This window comes from Sphaerodactylus townsendi, linkage group LG06 (genome assembly GCF_021028975.2).
Source record: "Sphaerodactylus townsendi isolate TG3544 linkage group LG06, MPM_Stown_v2.3, whole genome shotgun sequence".
NCBI classification, from domain to species: Eukaryota; Metazoa; Chordata; class Lepidosauria; order Squamata; family Sphaerodactylidae; genus Sphaerodactylus; species Sphaerodactylus townsendi.
In genome coordinates this window covers 129,349,999-129,376,876 of record NC_059430.1, presented here as the reverse complement: position 1 = coordinate 129,376,876, position 26,878 = coordinate 129,349,999, and the positions used below count along the sequence as shown (strand labels likewise).

Below are 26,878 nucleotides of genomic sequence, written 5' to 3'. Positions count from 1 at the left end.
GGGGGTGGGGGGGGGGGGGGGTGGGGGGGGGGGGGGGTGGGGGGGGGGGGGGGTGGGGGGGGGGGGGGGTGGGGGGGGGGGGGGGTGGGGGGGGGGGGGGGTGGGGGGGGGGGGGGGTGGGGGGGGGGGGGGGTGGGGGGGGGGGGGGGTGGGGGGGGGGGGGGGTGGGGGGGGGGGGGGGTGGGGGGGGGGGGGGGTGGGGGGGGGGGGGGGTGGGGGGGGGGGGGGGTGGGGGGGGGGGGGGGTGGGGGGGGGGGGGGGTGGGGGGGGGGGGGGGTGGGGGGGGGGGGGGGTGGGGGGGGGGGGGGGTGGGGGGGGGGGGGGGTGGGGGGGGGGGGGGGTGGGGGGGGGGGGGGGTGGGGGGGGGGGGGGGTGGGGGGGGGGGGGGGTGGGGGGGGGGGGGGGTGGGGGGGGGGGGGGGTGGGGGGGGGGGGGGGTGGGGGGGGGGGGGGGTGGGGGGGGGGGGGGGTGGGGGGGGGGGGGGGTGGGGGGGGGGGGGGGTGGGGGGGGGGGGGGGTGGGGGGGGGGGGGGGTGGGGGGGGGGGGGGGTGGGGGGGGGGGGGGGTGGGGGGGGGGGGGGGTGGGGGGGGGGGGGGGTGGGGGGGGGGGGGGGTGGGGGGGGGGGGGGGTGGGGGGGGGGGGGGGTGGGGGGGGGGGGGGGTGGGGGGGGGGGGGGGTGGGGGGGGGGGGGGGTGGGGGGGGGGGGGGGTGGGGGGGGGGGGGGGTGGGGGGGGGGGGGGGTGGGGGGGGGGGGGGGTGGGGGGGGGGGGGGGTGGGGGGGGGGGGGGGTGGGGGGGGGGGGGGGTGGGGGGGGGGGGGGGTGGGGGGGGGGGGGGGTGGGGGGGGGGGGGGGTGGGGGGGGGGGGGGGTGGGGGGGGGGGGGGGTGGGGGGGGGGGGGGGTGGGGGGGGGGGGGGGTGGGGGGGGGGGGGGGTGGGGGGGGGGGGGGGTGGGGGGGGGGGGGGGTGGGGGGGGGGGGGGGTGGGGGGGGGGGGGGGTGGGGGGGGGGGGGGGTGGGGGGGGGGGGGGGTGGGGGGGGGGGGGGGTGGGGGGGGGGGGGGGTGGGGGGGGGGGGGGGTGGGGGGGGGGGGGGGTGGGGGGGGGGGGGGGTGGGGGGGGGGGGGGGTGGGGGGGGGGGGGGGTGGGGGGGGGGGGGGGTGGGGGGGGGGGGGGGTGGGGGGGGGGGGGGGTGGGGGGGGGGGGGGGTGGGGGGGGGGGGGGGTGGGGGGGGGGGGGGGTGGGGGGGGGGGGGGGTGGGGGGGGGGGGGGGTGGGGGGGGGGGGGGGTGGGGGGGGGGGGGGGTGGGGGGGGGGGGGGGTGGGGGGGGGGGGGGGTGGGGGGGGGGGGGGGTGGGGGGGGGGGGGGGTGGGGGGGGGGGGGGGTGGGGGGGGGGGGGGGTGGGGGGGGGGGGGGGTGGGGGGGGGGGGGGGTGGGGGGGGGGGGGGGTGGGGGGGGGGGGGGGTGGGGGGGGGGGGGGGTGGGGGGGGGGGGGGGTGGGGGGGGGGGGGGGTGGGGGGGGGGGGGGGTGGGGGGGGGGGGGGGTGGGGGGGGGGGGGGGTGGGGGGGGGGGGGGGTGGGGGGGGGGGGGGGTGGGGGGGGGGGGGGGTGGGGGGGGGGGGGGGTGGGGGGGGGGGGGGGTGGGGGGGGGGGGGGGTGGGGGGGGGGGGGGGTGGGGGGGGGGGGGGGTGGGGGGGGGGGGGGGTGGGGGGGGGGGGGGGTGGGGGGGGGGGGGGGTGGGGGGGGGGGGGGGTGGGGGGGGGGGGGGGTGGGGGGGGGGGGGGGTGGGGGGGGGGGGGGGTGGGGGGGGGGGGGGGTGGGGGGGGGGGGGGGTGGGGGGGGGGGGGGGTGGGGGGGGGGGGGGGTGGGGGGGGGGGGGGGTGGGGGGGGGGGGGGGTGGGGGGGGGGGGGGGTGGGGGGGGGGGGGGGTGGGGGGGGGGGGGGGTGGGGGGGGGGGGGGGTGGGGGGGGGGGGGGGTGGGGGGGGGGGGGGGTGGGGGGGGGGGGGGGTGGGGGGGGGGGGGGGTGGGGGGGGGGGGGGGTGGGGGGGGGGGGGGGTGGGGGGGGGGGGGGGTGGGGGGGGGGGGGGGTGGGGGGGGGGGGGGGTGGGGGGGGGGGGGGGTGGGGGGGGGGGGGGGTGGGGGGGGGGGGGGGTGGGGGGGGGGGGGGGTGGGGGGGGGGGGGGGTGGGGGGGGGGGGGGGTGGGGGGGGGGGGGGGTGGGGGGGGGGGGGGGTGGGGGGGGGGGGGGGTGGGGGGGGGGGGGGGTGGGGGGGGGGGGGGGTGGGGGGGGGGGGGGGTGGGGGGGGGGGGGGGTGGGGGGGGGGGGGGGTGGGGGGGGGGGGGGGTGGGGGGGGGGGGGGGTGGGGGGGGGGGGGGGTGGGGGGGGGGGGGGGTGGGGGGGGGGGGGGGTGGGGGGGGGGGGGGGTGGGGGGGGGGGGGGGTGGGGGGGGGGGGGGGTGGGGGGGGGGGGGGGTGGGGGGGGGGGGGGGTGGGGGGGGGGGGGGGTGGGGGGGGGGGGGGGTGGGGGGGGGGGGGGGTGGGGGGGGGGGGGGGTGGGGGGGGGGGGGGGTGGGGGGGGGGGGGGGTGGGGGGGGGGGGGGGTGGGGGGGGGGGGGGGTGGGGGGGGGGGGGGGTGGGGGGGGGGGGGGGTGGGGGGGGGGGGGGGTGGGGGGGGGGGGGGGTGGGGGGGGGGGGGGGTGGGGGGGGGGGGGGGTGGGGGGGGGGGGGGGTGGGGGGGGGGGGGGGTGGGGGGGGGGGGGGGTGGGGGGGGGGGGGGGTGGGGGGGGGGGGGGGTGGGGGGGGGGGGGGGTGGGGGGGGGGGGGGGTGGGGGGGGGGGGGGGTGGGGGGGGGGGGGGGTGGGGGGGGGGGGGGGTGGGGGGGGGGGGGGGTGGGGGGGGGGGGGGGTGGGGGGGGGGGGGGGTGGGGGGGGGGGGGGGTGGGGGGGGGGGGGGGTGGGGGGGGGGGGGGGTGGGGGGGGGGGGGGGTGGGGGGGGGGGGGGGTGGGGGGGGGGGGGGGTGGGGGGGGGGGGGGGTGGGGGGGGGGGGGGGTGGGGGGGGGGGGGGGTGGGGGGGGGGGGGGGTGGGGGGGGGGGGGGGTGGGGGGGGGGGGGGGTGGGGGGGGGGGGGGGTGGGGGGGGGGGGGGGTGGGGGGGGGGGGGGGTGGGGGGGGGGGGGGGTGGGGGGGGGGGGGGGTGGGGGGGGGGGGGGGTGGGGGGGGGGGGGGGTGGGGGGGGGGGGGGGTGGGGGGGGGGGGGGGTGGGGGGGGGGGGGGGTGGGGGGGGGGGGGGGTGGGGGGGGGGGGGGGTGGGGGGGGGGGGGGGTGGGGGGGGGGGGGGGTGGGGGGGGGGGGGGGTGGGGGGGGGGGGGGGTGGGGGGGGGGGGGGGTGGGGGGGGGGGGGGGTGGGGGGGGGGGGGGGTGGGGGGGGGGGGGGGTGGGGGGGGGGGGGGGTGGGGGGGGGGGGGGGTGGGGGGGGGGGGGGGTGGGGGGGGGGGGGGGTGGGGGGGGGGGGGGGTGGGGGGGGGGGGGGGTGGGGGGGGGGGGGGGTGGGGGGGGGGGGGGGTGGGGGGGGGGGGGGGTGGGGGGGGGGGGGGGTGGGGGGGGGGGGGGGTGGGGGGGGGGGGGGGTGGGGGGGGGGGGGGGTGGGGGGGGGGGGGGGTGGGGGGGGGGGGGGGTGGGGGGGGGGGGGGGTGGGGGGGGGGGGGGGTGGGGGGGGGGGGGGGTGGGGGGGGGGGGGGGTGGGGGGGGGGGGGGGTGGGGGGGGGGGGGGGTGGGGGGGGGGGGGGGTGGGGGGGGGGGGGGGTGGGGGGGGGGGGGGGTGGGGGGGGGGGGGGGTGGGGGGGGGGGGGGGTGGGGGGGGGGGGGGGTGGGGGGGGGGGGGGGTGGGGGGGGGGGGGGGTGGGGGGGGGGGGGGGTGGGGGGGGGGGGGGGTGGGGGGGGGGGGGGGTGGGGGGGGGGGGGGGTGGGGGGGGGGGGGGGTGGGGGGGGGGGGGGGTGGGGGGGGGGGGGGGTGGGGGGGGGGGGGGGTGGGGGGGGGGGGGGGTGGGGGGGGGGGGGGGTGGGGGGGGGGGGGGGTGGGGGGGGGGGGGGGTGGGGGGGGGGGGGGGTGGGGGGGGGGGGGGGTGGGGGGGGGGGGGGGTGGGGGGGGGGGGGGGTGGGGGGGGGGGGGGGTGGGGGGGGGGGGGGGTGGGGGGGGGGGGGGGTGGGGGGGGGGGGGGGTGGGGGGGGGGGGGGGTGGGGGGGGGGGGGGGTGGGGGGGGGGGGGGGTGGGGGGGGGGGGGGGTGGGGGGGGGGGGGGGTGGGGGGGGGGGGGGGTGGGGGGGGGGGGGGGTGGGGGGGGGGGGGGGTGGGGGGGGGGGGGGGTGGGGGGGGGGGGGGGTGGGGGGGGGGGGGGGTGGGGGGGGGGGGGGGTGGGGGGGGGGGGGGGTGGGGGGGGGGGGGGGTGGGGGGGGGGGGGGGTGGGGGGGGGGGGGGGTGGGGGGGGGGGGGGGTGGGGGGGGGGGGGGGTGGGGGGGGGGGGGGGTGGGGGGGGGGGGGGGTGGGGGGGGGGGGGGGTGGGGGGGGGGGGGGGTGGGGGGGGGGGGGGGTGGGGGGGGGGGGGGGTGGGGGGGGGGGGGGGTGGGGGGGGGGGGGGGTGGGGGGGGGGGGGGGTGGGGGGGGGGGGGGGTGGGGGGGGGGGGGGGTGGGGGGGGGGGGGGGTGGGGGGGGGGGGGGGTGGGGGGGGGGGGGGGTGGGGGGGGGGGGGGGTGGGGGGGGGGGGGGGTGGGGGGGGGGGGGGGTGGGGGGGGGGGGGGGTGGGGGGGGGGGGGGGTGGGGGGGGGGGGGGGTGGGGGGGGGGGGGGGTGGGGGGGGGGGGGGGTGGGGGGGGGGGGGGGTGGGGGGGGGGGGGGGTGGGGGGGGGGGGGGGTGGGGGGGGGGGGGGGTGGGGGGGGGGGGGGGTGGGGGGGGGGGGGGGTGGGGGGGGGGGGGGGTGGGGGGGGGGGGGGGTGGGGGGGGGGGGGGGTGGGGGGGGGGGGGGGTGGGGGGGGGGGGGGGTGGGGGGGGGGGGGGGTGGGGGGGGGGGGGGGTGGGGGGGGGGGGGGGTGGGGGGGGGGGGGGGTGGGGGGGGGGGGGGGTGGGGGGGGGGGGGGGTGGGGGGGGGGGGGGGTGGGGGGGGGGGGGGGTGGGGGGGGGGGGGGGTGGGGGGGGGGGGGGGTGGGGGGGGGGGGGGGTGGGGGGGGGGGGGGGTGGGGGGGGGGGGGGGTGGGGGGGGGGGGGGGTGGGGGGGGGGGGGGGTGGGGGGGGGGGGGGGTGGGGGGGGGGGGGGGTGGGGGGGGGGGGGGGTGGGGGGGGGGGGGGGTGGGGGGGGGGGGGGGTGGGGGGGGGGGGGGGTGGGGGGGGGGGGGGGTGGGGGGGGGGGGGGGTGGGGGGGGGGGGGGGTGGGGGGGGGGGGGGGTGGGGGGGGGGGGGGGTGGGGGGGGGGGGGGGTGGGGGGGGGGGGGGGTGGGGGGGGGGGGGGGTGGGGGGGGGGGGGGGTGGGGGGGGGGGGGGGTGGGGGGGGGGGGGGGTGGGGGGGGGGGGGGGTGGGGGGGGGGGGGGGTGGGGGGGGGGGGGGGTGGGGGGGGGGGGGGGTGGGGGGGGGGGGGGGTGGGGGGGGGGGGGGGTGGGGGGGGGGGGGGGTGGGGGGGGGGGGGGGTGGGGGGGGGGGGGGGTGGGGGGGGGGGGGGGTGGGGGGGGGGGGGGGTGGGGGGGGGGGGGGGTGGGGGGGGGGGGGGGTGGGGGGGGGGGGGGGTGGGGGGGGGGGGGGGTGGGGGGGGGGGGGGGTGGGGGGGGGGGGGGGTGGGGGGGGGGGGGGGTGGGGGGGGGGGGGGGTGGGGGGGGGGGGGGGTGGGGGGGGGGGGGGGTGGGGGGGGGGGGGGGTGGGGGGGGGGGGGGGTGGGGGGGGGGGGGGGTGGGGGGGGGGGGGGGTGGGGGGGGGGGGGGGTGGGGGGGGGGGGGGGTGGGGGGGGGGGGGGGTGGGGGGGGGGGGGGGTGGGGGGGGGGGGGGGTGGGGGGGGGGGGGGGTGGGGGGGGGGGGGGGTGGGGGGGGGGGGGGGTGGGGGGGGGGGGGGGTGGGGGGGGGGGGGGGTGGGGGGGGGGGGGGGTGGGGGGGGGGGGGGGTGGGGGGGGGGGGGGGTGGGGGGGGGGGGGGGTGGGGGGGGGGGGGGGTGGGGGGGGGGGGGGGTGGGGGGGGGGGGGGGTGGGGGGGGGGGGGGGTGGGGGGGGGGGGGGGTGGGGGGGGGGGGGGGTGGGGGGGGGGGGGGGTGGGGGGGGGGGGGGGTGGGGGGGGGGGGGGGTGGGGGGGGGGGGGGGTGGGGGGGGGGGGGGGTGGGGGGGGGGGGGGGTGGGGGGGGGGGGGGGTGGGGGGGGGGGGGGGTGGGGGGGGGGGGGGGTGGGGGGGGGGGGGGGTGGGGGGGGGGGGGGGTGGGGGGGGGGGGGGGTGGGGGGGGGGGGGGGTGGGGGGGGGGGGGGGTGGGGGGGGGGGGGGGTGGGGGGGGGGGGGGGTGGGGGGGGGGGGGGGTGGGGGGGGGGGGGGGTGGGGGGGGGGGGGGGTGGGGGGGGGGGGGGGTGGGGGGGGGGGGGGGTGGGGGGGGGGGGGGGTGGGGGGGGGGGGGGGTGGGGGGGGGGGGGGGTGGGGGGGGGGGGGGGTGGGGGGGGGGGGGGGTGGGGGGGGGGGGGGGTGGGGGGGGGGGGGGGTGGGGGGGGGGGGGGGTGGGGGGGGGGGGGGGTGGGGGGGGGGGGGGGTGGGGGGGGGGGGGGGTGGGGGGGGGGGGGGGTGGGGGGGGGGGGGGGTGGGGGGGGGGGGGGGTGGGGGGGGGGGGGGGTGGGGGGGGGGGGGGGTGGGGGGGGGGGGGGGTGGGGGGGGGGGGGGGTGGGGGGGGGGGGGGGTGGGGGGGGGGGGGGGTGGGGGGGGGGGGGGGTGGGGGGGGGGGGGGGTGGGGGGGGGGGGGGGTGGGGGGGGGGGGGGGTGGGGGGGGGGGGGGGTGGGGGGGGGGGGGGGTGGGGGGGGGGGGGGGTGGGGGGGGGGGGGGGTGGGGGGGGGGGGGGGTGGGGGGGGGGGGGGGTGGGGGGGGGGGGGGGTGGGGGGGGGGGGGGGTGGGGGGGGGGGGGGGTGGGGGGGGGGGGGGGTGGGGGGGGGGGGGGGTGGGGGGGGGGGGGGGTGGGGGGGGGGGGGGGTGGGGGGGGGGGGGGGTGGGGGGGGGGGGGGGTGGGGGGGGGGGGGGGTGGGGGGGGGGGGGGGTGGGGGGGGGGGGGGGTGGGGGGGGGGGGGGGTGGGGGGGGGGGGGGGTGGGGGGGGGGGGGGGTGGGGGGGGGGGGGGGTGGGGGGGGGGGGGGGTGGGGGGGGGGGGGGGTGGGGGGGGGGGGGGGTGGGGGGGGGGGGGGGTGGGGGGGGGGGGGGGTGGGGGGGGGGGGGGGTGGGGGGGGGGGGGGGTGGGGGGGGGGGGGGGTGGGGGGGGGGGGGGGTGGGGGGGGGGGGGGGTGGGGGGGGGGGGGGGTGGGGGGGGGGGGGGGTGGGGGGGGGGGGGGGTGGGGGGGGGGGGGGGTGGGGGGGGGGGGGGGTGGGGGGGGGGGGGGGTGGGGGGGGGGGGGGGTGGGGGGGGGGGGGGGTGGGGGGGGGGGGGGGTGGGGGGGGGGGGGGGTGGGGGGGGGGGGGGGTGGGGGGGGGGGGGGGTGGGGGGGGGGGGGGGTGGGGGGGGGGGGGGGTGGGGGGGGGGGGGGGTGGGGGGGGGGGGGGGTGGGGGGGGGGGGGGGTGGGGGGGGGGGGGGGTGGGGGGGGGGGGGGGTGGGGGGGGGGGGGGGTGGGGGGGGGGGGGGGTGGGGGGGGGGGGGGGTGGGGGGGGGGGGGGGTGGGGGGGGGGGGGGGTGGGGGGGGGGGGGGGTGGGGGGGGGGGGGGGTGGGGGGGGGGGGGGGTGGGGGGGGGGGGGGGTGGGGGGGGGGGGGGGTGGGGGGGGGGGGGGGTGGGGGGGGGGGGGGGTGGGGGGGGGGGGGGGTGGGGGGGGGGGGGGGTGGGGGGGGGGGGGGGTGGGGGGGGGGGGGGGTGGGGGGGGGGGGGGGTGGGGGGGGGGGGGGGTGGGGGGGGGGGGGGGTGGGGGGGGGGGGGGGTGGGGGGGGGGGGGGGTGGGGGGGGGGGGGGGTGGGGGGGGGGGGGGGTGGGGGGGGGGGGGGGTGGGGGGGGGGGGGGGTGGGGGGGGGGGGGGGTGGGGGGGGGGGGGGGTGGGGGGGGGGGGGGGTGGGGGGGGGGGGGGGTGGGGGGGGGGGGGGGTGGGGGGGGGGGGGGGTGGGGGGGGGGGGGGGTGGGGGGGGGGGGGGGTGGGGGGGGGGGGGGGTGGGGGGGGGGGGGGGTGGGGGGGGGGGGGGGTGGGGGGGGGGGGGGGTGGGGGGGGGGGGGGGTGGGGGGGGGGGGGGGTGGGGGGGGGGGGGGGTGGGGGGGGGGGGGGGTGGGGGGGGGGGGGGGTGGGGGGGGGGGGGGGTGGGGGGGGGGGGGGGTGGGGGGGGGGGGGGGTGGGGGGGGGGGGGGGTGGGGGGGGGGGGGGGTGGGGGGGGGGGGGGGTGGGGGGGGGGGGGGGTGGGGGGGGGGGGGGGTGGGGGGGGGGGGGGGTGGGGGGGGGGGGGGGTGGGGGGGGGGGGGGGTGGGGGGGGGGGGGGGTGGGGGGGGGGGGGGGTGGGGGGGGGGGGGGGTGGGGGGGGGGGGGGGTGGGGGGGGGGGGGGGTGGGGGGGGGGGGGGGTGGGGGGGGGGGGGGGTGGGGGGGGGGGGGGGTGGGGGGGGGGGGGGGTGGGGGGGGGGGGGGGTGGGGGGGGGGGGGGGTGGGGGGGGGGGGGGGTGGGGGGGGGGGGGGGTGGGGGGGGGGGGGGGTGGGGGGGGGGGGGGGTGGGGGGGGGGGGGGGTGGGGGGGGGGGGGGGTGGGGGGGGGGGGGGGTGGGGGGGGGGGGGGGTGGGGGGGGGGGGGGGTGGGGGGGGGGGGGGGTGGGGGGGGGGGGGGGTGGGGGGGGGGGGGGGTGGGGGGGGGGGGGGGTGGGGGGGGGGGGGGGTGGGGGGGGGGGGGGGTGGGGGGGGGGGGGGGTGGGGGGGGGGGGGGGTGGGGGGGGGGGGGGGTGGGGGGGGGGGGGGGTGGGGGGGGGGGGGGGTGGGGGGGGGGGGGGGTGGGGGGGGGGGGGGGTGGGGGGGGGGGGGGGTGGGGGGGGGGGGGGGTGGGGGGGGGGGGGGGTGGGGGGGGGGGGGGGTGGGGGGGGGGGGGGGTGGGGGGGGGGGGGGGTGGGGGGGGGGGGGGGTGGGGGGGGGGGGGGGTGGGGGGGGGGGGGGGTGGGGGGGGGGGGGGGTGGGGGGGGGGGGGGGTGGGGGGGGGGGGGGGTGGGGGGGGGGGGGGGTGGGGGGGGGGGGGGGTGGGGGGGGGGGGGGGTGGGGGGGGGGGGGGGTGGGGGGGGGGGGGGGTGGGGGGGGGGGGGGGTGGGGGGGGGGGGGGGTGGGGGGGGGGGGGGGTGGGGGGGGGGGGGGGTGGGGGGGGGGGGGGGTGGGGGGGGGGGGGGGTGGGGGGGGGGGGGGGTGGGGGGGGGGGGGGGTGGGGGGGGGGGGGGGTGGGGGGGGGGGGGGGTGGGGGGGGGGGGGGGTGGGGGGGGGGGGGGGTGGGGGGGGGGGGGGGTGGGGGGGGGGGGGGGTGGGGGGGGGGGGGGGTGGGGGGGGGGGGGGGTGGGGGGGGGGGGGGGTGGGGGGGGGGGGGGGTGGGGGGGGGGGGGGGTGGGGGGGGGGGGGGGTGGGGGGGGGGGGGGGTGGGGGGGGGGGGGGGTGGGGGGGGGGGGGGGTGGGGGGGGGGGGGGGTGGGGGGGGGGGGGGGTGGGGGGGGGGGGGGGTGGGGGGGGGGGGGGGTGGGGGGGGGGGGGGGTGGGGGGGGGGGGGGGTGGGGGGGGGGGGGGGTGGGGGGGGGGGGGGGTGGGGGGGGGGGGGGGTGGGGGGGGGGGGGGGTGGGGGGGGGGGGGGGTGGGGGGGGGGGGGGGTGGGGGGGGGGGGGGGTGGGGGGGGGGGGGGGTGGGGGGGGGGGGGGGTGGGGGGGGGGGGGGGTGGGGGGGGGGGGGGGTGGGGGGGGGGGGGGGTGGGGGGGGGGGGGGGTGGGGGGGGGGGGGGGTGGGGGGGGGGGGGGGTGGGGGGGGGGGGGGGTGGGGGGGGGGGGGGGTGGGGGGGGGGGGGGGTGGGGGGGGGGGGGGGTGGGGGGGGGGGGGGGTGGGGGGGGGGGGGGGTGGGGGGGGGGGGGGGTGGGGGGGGGGGGGGGTGGGGGGGGGGGGGGGTGGGGGGGGGGGGGGGTGGGGGGGGGGGGGGGTGGGGGGGGGGGGGGGTGGGGGGGGGGGGGGGTGGGGGGGGGGGGGGGTGGGGGGGGGGGGGGGTGGGGGGGGGGGGGGGTGGGGGGGGGGGGGGGTGGGGGGGGGGGGGGGTGGGGGGGGGGGGGGGTGGGGGGGGGGGGGGGTGGGGGGGGGGGGGGGTGGGGGGGGGGGGGGGTGGGGGGGGGGGGGGGTGGGGGGGGGGGGGGGTGGGGGGGGGGGGGGGTGGGGGGGGGGGGGGGTGGGGGGGGGGGGGGGTGGGGGGGGGGGGGGGTGGGGGGGGGGGGGGGTGGGGGGGGGGGGGGGTGGGGGGGGGGGGGGGTGGGGGGGGGGGGGGGTGGGGGGGGGGGGGGGTGGGGGGGGGGGGGGGTGGGGGGGGGGGGGGGTGGGGGGGGGGGGGGGTGGGGGGGGGGGGGGGTGGGGGGGGGGGGGGGTGGGGGGGGGGGGGGGTGGGGGGGGGGGGGGGTGGGGGGGGGGGGGGGTGGGGGGGGGGGGGGGTGGGGGGGGGGGGGGGTGGGGGGGGGGGGGGGTGGGGGGGGGGGGGGGTGGGGGGGGGGGGGGGTGGGGGGGGGGGGGGGTGGGGGGGGGGGGGGGTGGGGGGGGGGGGGGGTGGGGGGGGGGGGGGGTGGGGGGGGGGGGGGGTGGGGGGGGGGGGGGGTGGGGGGGGGGGGGGGTGGGGGGGGGGGGGGGTGGGGGGGGGGGGGGGTGGGGGGGGGGGGGGGTGGGGGGGGGGGGGGGTGGGGGGGGGGGGGGGTGGGGGGGGGGGGGGGTGGGGGGGGGGGGGGGTGGGGGGGGGGGGGGGTGGGGGGGGGGGGGGGTGGGGGGGGGGGGGGGTGGGGGGGGGGGGGGGTGGGGGGGGGGGGGGGTGGGGGGGGGGGGGGGTGGGGGGGGGGGGGGGTGGGGGGGGGGGGGGGTGGGGGGGGGGGGGGGTGGGGGGGGGGGGGGGTGGGGGGGGGGGGGGGTGGGGGGGGGGGGGGGTGGGGGGGGGGGGGGGTGGGGGGGGGGGGGGGTGGGGGGGGGGGGGGGTGGGGGGGGGGGGGGGTGGGGGGGGGGGGGGGTGGGGGGGGGGGGGGGTGGGGGGGGGGGGGGGTGGGGGGGGGGGGGGGTGGGGGGGGGGGGGGGTGGGGGGGGGGGGGGGTGGGGGGGGGGGGGGGTGGGGGGGGGGGGGGGTGGGGGGGGGGGGGGGTGGGGGGGGGGGGGGGTGGGGGGGGGGGGGGGTGGGGGGGGGGGGGGGTGGGGGGGGGGGGGGGTGGGGGGGGGGGGGGGTGGGGGGGGGGGGGGGTGGGGGGGGGGGGGGGTGGGGGGGGGGGGGGGTGGGGGGGGGGGGGGGTGGGGGGGGGGGGGGGTGGGGGGGGGGGGGGGTGGGGGGGGGGGGGGGTGGGGGGGGGGGGGGGTGGGGGGGGGGGGGGGTGGGGGGGGGGGGGGGTGGGGGGGGGGGGGGGTGGGGGGGGGGGGGGGTGGGGGGGGGGGGGGGTGGGGGGGGGGGGGGGTGGGGGGGGGGGGGGGTGGGGGGGGGGGGGGGTGGGGGGGGGGGGGGGTGGGGGGGGGGGGGGGTGGGGGGGGGGGGGGGTGGGGGGGGGGGGGGGTGGGGGGGGGGGGGGGTGGGGGGGGGGGGGGGTGGGGGGGGGGGGGGGTGGGGGGGGGGGGGGGTGGGGGGGGGGGGGGGTGGGGGGGGGGGGGGGTGGGGGGGGGGGGGGGTGGGGGGGGGGGGGGGTGGGGGGGGGGGGGGGTGGGGGGGGGGGGGGGTGGGGGGGGGGGGGGGTGGGGGGGGGGGGGGGTGGGGGGGGGGGGGGGTGGGGGGGGGGGGGGGTGGGGGGGGGGGGGGGTGGGGGGGGGGGGGGGTGGGGGGGGGGGGGGGTGGGGGGGGGGGGGGGTGGGGGGGGGGGGGGGTGGGGGGGGGGGGGGGTGGGGGGGGGGGGGGGTGGGGGGGGGGGGGGGTGGGGGGGGGGGGGGGTGGGGGGGGGGGGGGGTGGGGGGGGGGGGGGGTGGGGGGGGGGGGGGGTGGGGGGGGGGGGGGGTGGGGGGGGGGGGGGGTGGGGGGGGGGGGGGGTGGGGGGGGGGGGGGGTGGGGGGGGGGGGGGGTGGGGGGGGGGGGGGGTGGGGGGGGGGGGGGGTGGGGGGGGGGGGGGGTGGGGGGGGGGGGGGGTGGGGGGGGGGGGGGGTGGGGGGGGGGGGGGGTGGGGGGGGGGGGGGGTGGGGGGGGGGGGGGGTGGGGGGGGGGGGGGGTGGGGGGGGGGGGGGGTGGGGGGGGGGGGGGGTGGGGGGGGGGGGGGGTGGGGGGGGGGGGGGGTGGGGGGGGGGGGGGGTGGGGGGGGGGGGGGGTGGGGGGGGGGGGGGGTGGGGGGGGGGGGGGGTGGGGGGGGGGGGGGGTGGGGGGGGGGGGGGGTGGGGGGGGGGGGGGGTGGGGGGGGGGGGGGGTGGGGGGGGGGGGGGGTGGGGGGGGGGGGGGGTGGGGGGGGGGGGGGGTGGGGGGGGGGGGGGGTGGGGGGGGGGGGGGGTGGGGGGGGGGGGGGGTGGGGGGGGGGGGGGGTGGGGGGGGGGGGGGGTGGGGGGGGGGGGGGGTGGGGGGGGGGGGGGGTGGGGGGGGGGGGGGGTGGGGGGGGGGGGGGGTGGGGGGGGGGGGGGGTGGGGGGGGGGGGGGGTGGGGGGGGGGGGGGGTGGGGGGGGGGGGGGGTGGGGGGGGGGGGGGGTGGGGGGGGGGGGGGGTGGGGGGGGGGGGGGGTGGGGGGGGGGGGGGGTGGGGGGGGGGGGGGGTGGGGGGGGGGGGGGGTGGGGGGGGGGGGGGGTGGGGGGGGGGGGGGGTGGGGGGGGGGGGGGGTGGGGGGGGGGGGGGGTGGGGGGGGGGGGGGGTGGGGGGGGGGGGGGGTGGGGGGGGGGGGGGGTGGGGGGGGGGGGGGGTGGGGGGGGGGGGGGGTGGGGGGGGGGGGGGGTGGGGGGGGGGGGGGGTGGGGGGGGGGGGGGGTGGGGGGGGGGGGGGGTGGGGGGGGGGGGGGGTGGGGGGGGGGGGGGGTGGGGGGGGGGGGGGGTGGGGGGGGGGGGGGGTGGGGGGGGGGGGGGGTGGGGGGGGGGGGGGGTGGGGGGGGGGGGGGGTGGGGGGGGGGGGGGGTGGGGGGGGGGGGGGGTGGGGGGGGGGGGGGGTGGGGGGGGGGGGGGGTGGGGGGGGGGGGGGGTGGGGGGGGGGGGGGGTGGGGGGGGGGGGGGGTGGGGGGGGGGGGGGGTGGGGGGGGGGGGGGGTGGGGGGGGGGGGGGGTGGGGGGGGGGGGGGGTGGGGGGGGGGGGGGGTGGGGGGGGGGGGGGGTGGGGGGGGGGGGGGGTGGGGGGGGGGGGGGGTGGGGGGGGGGGGGGGTGGGGGGGGGGGGGGGTGGGGGGGGGGGGGGGTGGGGGGGGGGGGGGGTGGGGGGGGGGGGGGGTGGGGGGGGGGGGGGGTGGGGGGGGGGGGGGGTGGGGGGGGGGGGGGGTGGGGGGGGGGGGGGGTGGGGGGGGGGGGGGGTGGGGGGGGGGGGGGGTGGGGGGGGGGGGGGGTGGGGGGGGGGGGGGGTGGGGGGGGGGGGGGGTGGGGGGGGGGGGGGGTGGGGGGGGGGGGGGGTGGGGGGGGGGGGGGGTGGGGGGGGGGGGGGGTGGGGGGGGGGGGGGGTGGGGGGGGGGGGGGGTGGGGGGGGGGGGGGGTGGGGGGGGGGGGGGGTGGGGGGGGGGGGGGGTGGGGGGGGGGGGGGGTGGGGGGGGGGGGGGGTGGGGGGGGGGGGGGGTGGGGGGGGGGGGGGGTGGGGGGGGGGGGGGGTGGGGGGGGGGGGGGGTGGGGGGGGGGGGGGGTGGGGGGGGGGGGGGGTGGGGGGGGGGGGGGGTGGGGGGGGGGGGGGGTGGGGGGGGGGGGGGGTGGGGGGGGGGGGGGGTGGGGGGGGGGGGGGGTGGGGGGGGGGGGGGGTGGGGGGGGGGGGGGGTGGGGGGGGGGGGGGGTGGGGGGGGGGGGGGGTGGGGGGGGGGGGGGGTGGGGGGGGGGGGGGGTGGGGGGGGGGGGGGGTGGGGGGGGGGGGGGGTGGGGGGGGGGGGGGGTGGGGGGGGGGGGGGGTGGGGGGGGGGGGGGGTGGGGGGGGGGGGGGGTGGGGGGGGGGGGGGGTGGGGGGGGGGGGGGGTGGGGGGGGGGGGGGGTGGGGGGGGGGGGGGGTGGGGGGGGGGGGGGGTGGGGGGGGGGGGGGGTGGGGGGGGGGGGGGGTGGGGGGGGGGGGGGGTGGGGGGGGGGGGGGGTGGGGGGGGGGGGGGGTGGGGGGGGGGGGGGGTGGGGGGGGGGGGGGGTGGGGGGGGGGGGGGGTGGGGGGGGGGGAGGGTGGGGGGGGGGCGGGGGGTGGGGGGGGCGGGGGGGGGGGGGGGCCGGTTGGGGGTGGGGGGGGGGGGGGGGCGGGGGGGGGGGGGGCGCGGGGGCGGCCTGGGGGTGGCCGGGGCGGGGGGGGGTGGGGGGGGGGGGTCTCATGGGAAGTGTAGTTCCCGCCAGGCCGTTTTCAGCCTGAAGGGAACAGGCCGCTTTTCCAGGCTGAACTAAAGTGGGGGGGGCGGTTGGCCGTGGAGGGGGCGGGAGGGCAGCCGGGTGGGGTTTTCTTTTCGGAGAAGAGAGTGCGCACTGGACGCAGTATGGCCCAGCGATGCCTCTGCTGCAGCTCTACCTCTGCAGAAGATCGAGAAGGAAAGTGCTCCTCAAAACACTCTTTTATGTGCCAAAGAGGCAGGGTTGGTTCTCACGGGCCCAGCGACCCCCCCAAAAGGGGCAGGGTTCATCAATACCTTGTGGGCACAAAGGAGCCAACACAGGCTGGCCACCGGCACTGTGGTGCTCTCTGTTCTGCGGGTGCCCATTGGGCCCATTTTGCTGAGCGTCTGCAGGCCGTGACGTGCCTGTGCATGCGTGAACCAGTTTGTGCAGAGTTGTGTGTTTAGGGCAGCCAAGGGATGGATGGCACAGGTAGCTTGGGGAGAAGTACTCATGTGCAGTGAGAAACTGGAGTCGTGAGCAGTGAGAAACTGCTGAGTCACTCAGCAGTAAAAACACCGAATTCCCTCCATGCGGAGCAGAACTGTGCGTCCTGCCAACTGCTGGTCTCCAGAGGGGGCTTGCCCGGCAGCCGGAAGGCGAACAAGTAAACACCAGGCTTCGCAGTTTCACAGGGCACAAGGCATGATGTGCGACCCACAGTAGTTACGAACAGCACAACACATTGCTAAGATCAACTGCAAAGTGGAACCGACCCAGGTGAGGGTGGCAGCGGTAGCTTCCCTGATATCTGGCGTAGGAGGCTAAGAGCTCATGTATCTAATCTGGAGGAACCGGGTTTGATTCCCAGCTCTGCCGCCTGAGCTGTGGAGGCTTATCTGGGGAATTCAGATTAGCCTGTACACTCCCACACACGCCAGCTGGGTGACCTTGGGCTAGTCACAGCTTCTCGGAGCTCTCTCAGCCTCACCCACCTCACAGGGTGTTTGTTTGAGGGGTTGGGAAGGGCAAGGAGATTGTCAGCCCCTTTGAGTCTCCTGCAGGAGAGAAAGGGGGGATATAAATCCAAACTCTTCTTATTGTTCTCCTCACTCAGGCACAAATCCCCCGGGGCACGTCACATGGGTGCCGCTTTTTCAGGAAGTGGGCGGGCCCACGTGGAGACGGGCGTTCAGGTGGCCCAATCACACAGACGCGTGAAGGGCGTGGCCAAAACGAGGTGCAGCCCCTGCATTTCACGGCACAGAGGAGCTGACTGCAGTTGAAGAAAGTTGGGGGAGGCACCTCCCCCTTTTTGGATCTAAGCTTCTCGTTTTCTGCTGGCGGAATGTAGGGAAAGCGGGAGAGGAGACTCGGGTGTCAAACAGCATAGAACAGCAGTCGGCCAGATTAAAGTCAAACCGAGACTGGGTAGCCCTGGATTCAAGTCTTGACTCCACCGTGCAGCCCACCTTGGGGGACATCACACTCTTTTAGCTAGAGGCTAGTCACAGGGTCATAAAGTGGAGAAGACACACACCCCTTGAGCTGACTGGCAAAAGGGCAAGAGAAGGCGCTAAACACAGTGTCGCAATTGTGCGTTGTCAGTGAACGATCTCAAAGTGAACGAAGGGCTCTCCGGGACTCTTTAGCACAGGGGTGTCAAACTCTGGCCCTCTGGATGTTCGTGGACTATGATTCCCATCAGCCCCTGCCAGCTGGGGCCCATGAACATCTGGAGGGCCAGAGTTGAAACCCTATTCTAGCACTTTCTGCCCTGGGCAGAGGTAGACAAAGGCAGAGATGGAGGCTGGTGGAAGGACAACATTATGCTGGCAGGGGCTGATGGGAATCATAGTCCATGAACATCTGGAGGGCCAGAGTTGAAACCCTATTCTAGCACTTTTTGCCCTGGACAGAGGTAGACAAAGGCAGAGATGGAGGCTGGTGGAAGGACAACATTATGTTGGCAGAGGCTGATGGGAATCATAGTCCATGAACATCTGGAGGGCCAGAGTTAGACACCCCTATTCTAGCACTTTCTGTCCTGGACAGAGGTAAACAAAGGCAGAGATGGAGGCTGCTGGAAGGACAACATTATGCTGGCAGGGGCTGATGGGAATCATAGTCCATGAACATCTGGAGGGCCACAGTTAGACACCCCTATTCTAGCACTATCCTGGACGGAAGCGGAGAAAGGCAGAGATGGAGGCTGGCGGAAGGAAAACGGCATACCATCACACTCTACTAGTGCGGGACTCCACTACCTGTTGCTGTCTGTCATCCCCCCGATCCCCATACATGACCCAGGTTTACCTTGTCGAAGTGGTTGAAAGAGGCCCGGAACTCCTGCATCTGCTCCTGGCTGATCCCTTTGGCGTCCCGGGTCAGGATCTGGTTCTCCACTTCGTTGATGGTGCGGGCAATGGTGGTAAGGAGCTGCTCCCATCCGACACGGATGTGCTGGGGAGGCAAGCCAAGGAGAAACGCCACCCTTGAAATGGGGACCCACCGACTCAACCCACAGGGCCTAGAACAAGGAGGAACGATCATACTGGGGGACCGTCCTTCTCTGTGGAAATGGGCCTGGGCAGACCGCTGGTCAAGAGGTTGTGTATATTTCACTTCAAAAATTTACTTAGCTCCCCTGAAGACCATAGATGTGGGCCTCTATGATACAGCAGAAGAAGAGGAAGAAGGAGGAAGAGGAGTTTGGATTAATACCCCCCCCCTTTCTCTCCTGTAAGGAGACTCAAAGGGGCTCACAATCTCCTTTCTCTTCCTCCTGAGAGGTGGGTGGGTGGGGCTGAGAGAACTCTGAAGAGCTGTGACTAGCCCAGGGGTCTGCAATTGTCTCCCCATGGCCAATTGATCATGCTGGCAGGGGCTGATGAGATTTGTAGTCCATGAACATCTGGAGAGCCACAGGTTGCAGACCCCTGGACGAGCCCAAGGTCACCCCAGCTGGAATGTGTTGGAGTGGACAGGCTAATCTGGTTCCCCAGATAAGCCTCCACAGCTCAAGTGGTAGAGCAGGGAATCAAACTCGGTTCTTCAGATCAGAGTGCACCTGCTCTTAACCACTACACCACTGCTGCTGTTTAGGCTTACCGCTTGCAGCTGGTATTTGAAAAAAGGGAATGGCCTTCACAGCATTTAGGCTGGTATGACCTTGATGACAATAAATTCTCTCAATTGGCTATGATTCCTAGCCAGTGGAGTCATCTCTTAGTTTTGAGAATAGGGCAGGAATTTGTAAGCCTAGATAAATAGAACTACAATTCCCATCAGCCCCTACCAGTATGGCCAATTGGCCATGCTGACAGAGGCTGATGGGAATTGTAGTTCCTGAACATCTGGAGAGCCGCAGGTTCCCTACCCCTGGAATAGGGAGAACAACTGAATTGAATTCTGATGTGGTCTGCCTAATTTGGACTCTGATTGGCTCTTGAGTAACCACCTGATGTGGGAGCCATTTCTTTATCATTTTAGCTCATGTTACCATTCATAATTCATTCTGATCTTGATTCTGAGTCCTTTCGGTAACACTGAGCCTCCTGCGTGTTATTCTGCTGGCTTTAATGGATCTATTTGACAACTTTGCTTGCTCTATGAAACCAAGGTTACGCTAATACGCTAATTGGATGATAAGTACATTAGATGATCATTGGGATGCTGATTTCATTCTCGTGTAATTTTTATTAATAGGTCGCACCGTATGCTATTGTTTTATACCCGCCTTTGATTTTCTTTTTCAAATAAACCTTCAATTTATTTTTTAGCACGGTGTTTGTGTGTTGGTTCAAAAAAAGAACTCATGGACGGGAGCCAGGCAGGGAGCTTAGATCCTTGACACCGCCCCTAAGTCAAAGCCCCGCCTCCTTCCTTGCAGCACGGAAATTTCAGACAGGGGGATCCAAGGGAGGTAGAGACTGAGATGGCTAAATGGGGGGCCCTCTGCCCCACGCTCAAGGCACTGGCTTCTTTTCCTGATGCCTCAAATTTTCCTGGCGTAGGAGGTTAAGAGCTCGTGTATCTAATCTGGAGGAACCGGGTTTGATTCCCAGCTCTGCCGCCTGAGCTGCGGAGGCTTATCTGGGCAATTCAGATTAGCCTGTGCGCTCCCACACACGCCAGCTGGGTGACCTTGGGCTAGTCACAGCTTCTTGGAGCTCTCTCAGCCCCACCCACCTCACAGGGTGTTTGTTGTGAGGGGGGAAGGGCAAGGAGATTGTCAGCCGCTTTGAGTCTCCTGCAGGAGAGAAAGGGGGGATATAAATCCAAACTCTTCTTCTTCTTCTCTCTATGAATTTACATCTTTTGTGACTTCATGGCACTGAACAGCATTTTGCAGGGGGGAAATTTCCCAGCATGCAGAGAATTCCCAGGACCTGCCTTCAGGCCCTCGACTACACCCACTGAGGCTTACGTGACTACAAGCCACAGAACACTACGGCAGATCAGATGACTATTCAGGCACAAGTTTGACGCTTCTCACTCTGGAACCCAAATTTTGGGCTTTGTGGACAGTACCTGCCCCTGCCGCAAATGACTTCTCTCCAAGAGCTGGCAGAGCCTGGATGTTGACATACAAGGCCTGAGCCCCCTTGGTCTGATTTTTCCAGTATCAGAACTAGAACGGGGCAGAATAAAGACCTCTGGGCCCTTGCCTGCCTCGTTCTGGAAATCAAACCCTGGTCACGGCAGCCCTGCCCTCAACAGCCCACCCTGAGTGGCCTGCTCGCGGCTGCCTGTCACGGGCTCCCCTCTCGCCTGTACCTCCATGGTGTAGTTGGTGTGCTTGTTGTCGAAAATGAGGGCCTCTTGGATGAGTTGGTGCTGCTGCTCCAGCAGGTCGATGTTGGGCTTGTAGTCCACGATGCTTTGCTCGTACTGCTTGAGGTGGTTCAGCTGGTCCTCCAGGGTGCCGTTCATCTCGATGGAGATGCGCCCGATCTCCTAGCGGGGCAGAGAGGGGAAGAAGACATAGAGTTGAGCCCGGCTTGCGGGAGAAACACGGGCGACCCGCAGGGCTGCTGGCACGCCCTTGAAAAACATGTGTAGGTTTCAAATTTCGGCAGAGACCAATTTGCTGGTGGTTCCTGGCCCCTCAACGATGCGGCTGGCCTCCACGCGGGCCAGGACCTTCACAGCCCTGGCCCCGGCCTGGTGGAACACTCTTCCTCCAGCTGTCTGGGCCCTGCGGGACCTTGGTGAATTCTGCAGGGCCTGTAAGACTGAGTTGTTCCGCCGGGCCTTTGGAGTGTCCAGTCGCTGAGGTGCGCCCCCCTTCTTTGCTTTGCTCCCTGGCTCTCTTGCTCCCTATTTTTATAATCTGTTCTTGCATATTTATTGCTATTTTTAGGGAGGCGTTTGGTCGCTCCCTTCTTTTGGGGGTGGTTTTTAAAGGAATTGGGTTGCGGGACGTCATTTTTATTGTTACTGTTTTTGACCGCTGTTTCCATGGTTTTAAATGGTTTTAATGAATTTTAGTGCATACGGTCACTATTGTGACCCTTTTTATATATTGTACATAGATGATGGTGTGCACCGCCCAGAGCCCCTTGGGGATTGGGTGGTCTATAAATTTAAATAAATAATCAATCAATCAATCAATCAATCAATCAATCAATCAATCAATCAATCAATAAAAGTAGTGATTCCAGTCAAGCCAGATCTCATAAACCAGTGATGGCGAACTGGTTTTTTGAGACCGAGTACCCAAATTGCAACCCAAACCCCACTTATTTATCGCAAAGTTGGCTCCCTCTTCCTCCGCCCCACCCGCTCGAGCAGGGGCCAGCCTGCTGTAGCCTCCAGCAAGTCCCGCGCGCACTGCTCTGTGCCGCTCTAGCATCTCTGCCTCCTCTGCACCACCCCCCTCTCGGGCAGCAAACACCCAGAGCACAGGCACCAGGCCCGCCAGCCGAGTCCTCCCTGCTCACCACGGCACGCGCACAGAGGCCCAGGCCAGCCTAGATTTTTGGGGGGGGGGGATGATTTTCCGCCCCCCCACATGACGAACTGCGTATGCGCGTGCCTGCAGAGAGGGCTCCGAGTGCCACCTCTGGCACCCGTGCCATAGGTTCGCCATCACTGTCATAAACTAAGCAGGGTTGTCCCCGGTTAGTCCGTGGATGGGAGACCACCGAGGAAGGGCAGGTCTGCTACACTCGGGCAGGCCGTGACGAAGCTCCTCCGTTCAGCTCTAAGCATGATCGTCCCTGATGAGTACTTGGATGAGAGATCCCCAGGGAAACTGTCACGCCCGCCCCCGGGGCCCACGAGCCCCTCTTACCTCCATCTTGGTCTGGATCCAGGGCCCGACAATGTTCGCCTGGCTGGCAAACTGCCGGCGGAGGTGCTCGTTGGACTGCTGCTTGCTCTGCTCGTCCTGGAGGGCGTGGTCCCTCTTTGGCACCAACTGCTGGACCTGGTCCGTCAACAGAGCCAGTTACGCAACCCGCCCTCGAAGCCTTCCCCCCCTCCCAGCTGAGCCCACTGCTCCCCTCTGCTCGGCCAGCCCAGCAGGGCCTCAACGAGCGTGGCCCCGTCCTGCCACGCACCCGCTCCCACTTGGAGTTGATGATCTGCGGAGTGACCGAAGTGTAGGGGTTGTTCCCAGAGAGCTTGATACTGTTGTAGTCCGCGATCCGCTGTGCCTCGCTCTGGATCCCTAGGATGGCCTCGCGTTCTTTGTCAGCATCAGGCAGGGTGGATTTGAACTGGACGTGGGCGGCGATCAAGCCCTGGGCGAGAAGAAGAAGACTTTATTTACAGTCAATGACCAGGTATGTTACAAATCTCCAAAATATCTACAACAAAACAAGAATGCAGATCTCTCTCCCGTATTCCAGCACTATCCATCTATATATCATTATACTTTGTAAACACACCAAACACCATAAAAATACTAAACAAAACAGAAATATCTAAGGGGATATCATATTCAGATCATTTTTTTTCTTTTTCATAACGAATAGACAGAAATTTGCTACCCGTTTAGTAATATTCTCCTTATCTTGTAATAGTTTTTCACAACAAACTTTATCAGAACAATATGTCATTTTGTGCAGTAGATGTGACAGGCATTCTATCAGTCACCAACTATCTTTAAGAGTGCAATGTCAACATTAGCCCAAATAAACTCAAAAATACACACGTTGCACTCTGGCTGTGTCTAATCTTATATATTAATCTTATATATAATTGAACAACTCAACACTTCTATTTGTATTTACATTTCCTTATTTCTCGGACAAGGTTCTTAAAAATACAGCATAAGTCTTCCAACTCTTATAACTAAACATAAATAATCACTTAGTCCATTCAATACTCTATTCAGAAACAAAACTTCAGATAGATATATCTTTAAATTCCAGACAGATAGAATAGGTCTTAACAAAGAATGATTTCGCATGTCATCTGTAAGATCGACGACAGCTGGTTTCAATTAAGGCTGTCTTACATGTAGCTCAGTCTATGAGTCAGCGAAAGACAAACAGAAGGCAGAGATGGGAGCGGGCAACTCTTAACAGAGAGCCAGTGAGTAATGGGAGTAATAAAAATAAAAGATGCAGGAAAGACAGATGAAATGGACTGGTGCAAGAAAGATAGAGAAATAGGCATGATTGTGATTTCAGTATATATGTATCTGTGTAATTTTAATTTCAGATATACCCATTAGAAGCCTCAAAGAACTGATGGAAGTTGTTTGAACATACTGGCATACTGAGGAAGACGCACGAAAAACGTTCTATACGTGCGAGACGTTTCTATGTAGAACCTACAGAATTGATACATGGACTATATGGAACTGAAGTTTTGTTTCTGAATAGAGAATTGAATGGACTAAGTGATGATTTATGTTTAGTTATAAGAGTTGGAAGACTTATGCTGTATTTTTAAGAACCTTGTCAGAGAAATAAGGAAATGTAAATACAAATAGAAGTGTTGAGTTGTTCAATTATATATAAGATTAATATATAAGATTAGACACAGCCAGAGTGCAACGTGTGTATTTTTGAGTTTATTTAGGCATTCTATCAGACCACGGCCACACAGCCTGGAAAGCCCACAACAACCAGTTGAGTCCAGCCGTGAAAGCCTTCGACAATACCAGGGGAAGGCCTTGGCCTCGATGCCCCACTGTTGGACGCTGAGAAGAACTGGCTGGCCACTGGGAGAGACAGGAATGCGGGACCATTATTTATGTTCTTATGAGAGGCTGAACTCCAAACCAAGGGCCTTCTGCATACCAAATCGGTGGCTATCAGTTAGCAACTGACCGAAATACTCATGAAGCTGCGTATTAGTGAACCAGACCTTTACATCCTTCCATCCCCGCATGGTCTCCTCTGACTGGGAGGGTCTGAGATACGGAAACGCCCTTCCCAACATCCCCTTGCGATGCCAGGGAATGAATTTAGGACCCCTCCACATGCCACGGATGTACTCTGGCCCTAAACCACGGGTCCTTCCTTCCCTGAGCCATGGGGCCCCTTCTTCCTTCACCCTTACCTCGATCTCCTCGATGGTGTGGACGATGAACATGTCCTGCAGGTCCTCCATGGCGCTCTCCATCCAGTTGTTGAAAGGCGCCGCCCTCTTGGCATATTCCAGGTGGAGCTGATCGATGGTCTCCAGCTGCTTTTCCGTTTTCTGTGCGGCGGAAGAAACGTTGGTTTTCATACCCGGCCTTTCTCTCCCTTTAAGGCACAGGTGTCAAACTCACGGGCCTCCAGATGTTATGGACTACAGTTCCCATCATCCCCTGCCAGAATCATGCTGGCAAGGGATGATGGGAACTGTAGTCCATAATATCTGGAGGCCCGCGAGTTTGACACCTGTGCTTTAAGGAGTCTCAAAGCGGCTGACGATCGCCTTCACTTCCGTCCTCACAACCGGCACCTTGTGAGGCAGGTGGGGCTGAGAGAGTTCTGAGAGGACTGTGACTGGCCCAAGGTCACCCAGCAGGCTTCTTTGTGGAGGAGCGGGGAGACAAACTCAACTCAACAGATTACAGAGTCGGCCGTTCTTGTGGAGCAAATGACCCCATTTTCCAGTTTAGACTCCGCTGCTCACAGGCAGGAGTGGGGAATAGAACACCCAATTCTCCAGGTAAGAGTCCGCCGCAGCAGTGCCGTAGGAGGTTAAGAGCTCGTGTATCCAATCTGGAGGAACCGGGTTTGATTCCCAGCTCTGCCACTTGAGCTGTGGAGGCTTATCTGGGGAATTCAGATTAGCCTGTGCACTCCCCCACACGCCAGCTGGGTGGCCTTGGGCTAGTCACAGCTTCTCGGAGCTCTCTCAGACCCACCTACCTCACAGGGTGTTTGTTGCGAGGGGGGAAGGGCAAGGAGATTGTCAGCCCCTTTGAGTCTCCTGCAGGAGAGAGAGGGGGATATAAATCCAAACTCTTCTTCTTTAAGGAGTCTCAAAGCGGCTGACGATTGCCTTCTCTTCCGTCCTCACAACAGGCACCTTGCGAGGCAGGTGGGGCTGAGAGTTCTGAGAGGACTGTGACCGGCCCAAGGTCACCCAGCAGGCTTCTTGTGGAGCAGCAGGGAAAAAACCCTGGTTCACCAGATAAGAGTCCGTAGCTCAGGTGGAGAAACTGACAACAGTTTTCCAGTTTAGACTCTGCTGCTCACAGTCAGGAGTGGGGAACAGAACCCCCAGTTCTCCAGGTAAGAGTCCGCTGCTCTTAACCACTAAGCCATAGGTGTCAAACTTGCAGCCCTCCAGATGTTATGGACTACAGTTCCCATCATCCCCCGCCAGATGCTGGCAGGGGATGATGGGAACTGTAGTTCATAACATCTGGAGGGCCGCAAGTTTGACACCTGCGCACCAAGCCATGCTGGCTCTCAAGAAAGAAGACAGATGAGGGGCTCCCTCACCACGGCGACTGCCCCCCCCCCCGGCCAAAGAAAAAGACTCTCTGACTCACCTCCAATGCCTCCCTCCTGGTGTGGGTCAAGGATCCTAGCGAGTCCCACTGGTCACAAATCTTCTGGCACCGGGCGTTGACGCTGGGGGAGTCATAATAGTCCAGCTCACTGCGGGGAAGAGGGGAAAGGGGGGAGTTAGAACCAAATTTGTGAGGGACTCTCAGTAGCGTCCCCGTTCAAAGGACTCCCCTTCATGCAGCCACGAGGATCCAAAGGGTCACCAGAGCAGAAAAACCGCAAAGGAATCCCCTGTTTGGGGAAAGATGGCACCAGAGTCTGAATCTGGGGGATGTGCTGCTGGAATTATGCTCAGCTTTTATGTGGGGCTGTGGTGGGCGGGCTGATCCTTCTCTTAGGACAGTGATGGCGAACCTTTTCGAGGCCGAGTGCCCAAACTGTAACCCCAAACCCACTTATTTATTGCAAAGTGCCAACACGGCAATTTAACCGGAATACTTTTAGTTTAGAAAAAACAGTTGGCTCTGAGGCGTGCGTTACTCAGGAGTAAGCTTGGTGGTAGTCGGTGGCTTTGCTTTGAAGCAAGTATGCAACGCTTTGAACAGGTGAATCACAACCCTAGGAGGGTTTACTCAGAAGCAAGCCCCATTGCCAGCAACCGAGCTCGCTCCCAGGTAAAGGACGATGCTTTAGTTCTTCCCATGAAAATCAGTGGGGTTTAACAGCGCTTAACAGGGTGACCTACACTGCTTCCCCAAAACTAGGTCTTAGGTTTAATGCTAATAATCTCCCTGAAATAATTACCCTATTATCACATGACGAACTCTGTTGCACGCGTGCCCACAGAGAGGGCTCTGAGTGCCACCTCTGGCACCCGTGCCATTGGCTCGCCACCACTGTCTTAGGAGAGCTTGTTCTCTAAGAAATTACACACGCCAGAAACAAAGGTGAAAAATTGGCCTCCTAGTACAGGCCCGTGGAGGGGCCAGGGTCTGAGGCAATTTGACGGAGTTGGGCTAAAACAGGGGTCTACAACCTGCGGCTCTCCAGATGTTCATGGACTACAATTCCCATCAGCCCCTGCTACCATGGCCAATTGGCCAGGGTCTGAGGCAACTTGACGGAGTTGGGCTAAAACAGGGGTCTACAACCTGCGGCTCTCCAGATGTTCATGGACTACAATTCCCATCAGCCCCTGCCACCATGGCCAATTGGCCAGGGTCTGAGGCAACTTGACGGAGTTGGGCTAAAACAGGGGTCTACAACCTGCGGCTCTCCAGATGTTCATGGACTACAATTCCCATCAGCCCCTGCTACCATGGCCAATTGGCCAGGGTCTGAGGCAACTTGACGGAGTTGGGCTAAAACAGGGGTCTACAACCTGCGGCTCTCCAGATGTTCATGGACTACAATTCCCATCAGCCCCTGCCACCATGGCCAATTGGCCAGGGTGTGAGGCAACTTGACGGAGTTGGGCTAAAACAGGGGTTTACAACCTGTGGCAGGGGCTGATGGGAATTGTAGTCCATGAACATCTGGAGAGCCGCAGGTTGCAGACACCTGTTTTAGCCCAACTCCGTCAAGTTGCCTCAGACCCTGGCCAATTGGCATTGCTGGCAGGGGCTGATGGGAATTGTGGTCCATGAACATCTGGAGAGCTGCAGGTTGCAGACCCCTGGGCTAAAATAAAAGCCACCGAGAGATTCGTCCTGCCCCACCTGCACAAAACTGGAGAAACCTCAATGGTCCCAAACACTCATGTCCCCCAGGAAGTTTGGGGCACGGAACAAGTGGTGACTGCGAAAAAGCACGCTGGCGCTCCTGCCTTCTGCTGCCTCGTTTTTCCGCCACGTAAGTAATGCAACCACGCACTCTCAGCCCACTGAAATGCAACCTTGGGCTGAGCCATGAGCCTTGGGCTAACCCCCCCCACACCCGCCCCGTTTTGCAATCAGGTGGCACTGCCTATCAACTGGGCTGCTACCCACAAATCATCTCTGTGGTAGTGGCCCAGTTGAAACAAGACACTGAGCGACCACCAGGTCCCACAGCAGAGTGATTTGGCCTCAGCGGGGTTTAAATGCCCTTATATAAAGCAGTGGTGCGACCGCACTTGGAGTCCTGTCTTCAGTTCTGGTCGCCACATCTCAAAAAGGATATCGAAGAGATAGAAAAAGTGCAGAGA

General features: G+C 74.8%; 1 protein-coding gene across 1 annotated transcript in view; it reads right to left on the bottom strand.

Annotated features, from left to right (window-relative positions):
* Positions 1-16,576: 16,576 nt before the first annotated feature.
* ACTN4 (actinin alpha 4) overlaps positions 16,577-26,878 on the bottom strand; it is a 30,109-nt gene continuing 19,807 nt past the window's right edge. The window contains exons 4-9 of the mRNA XM_048501737.1: positions 24,735-24,843; positions 23,303-23,443; positions 21,349-21,531; positions 21,081-21,215; positions 19,562-19,741; positions 16,577-17,245 (exon numbers count right to left, since the gene is read on the bottom strand). Of these exons, the coding sequence (XP_048357694.1) occupies positions 17,063-17,245; positions 19,562-19,741; positions 21,081-21,215; positions 21,349-21,531; positions 23,303-23,443; positions 24,735-24,843 (931 nt within the window). The 3' untranslated portion in view covers positions 16,577-17,062. The remainder of the gene's footprint in view (positions 17,246-19,561; positions 19,742-21,080; positions 21,216-21,348; positions 21,532-23,302; positions 23,444-24,734; positions 24,844-26,878) is intronic.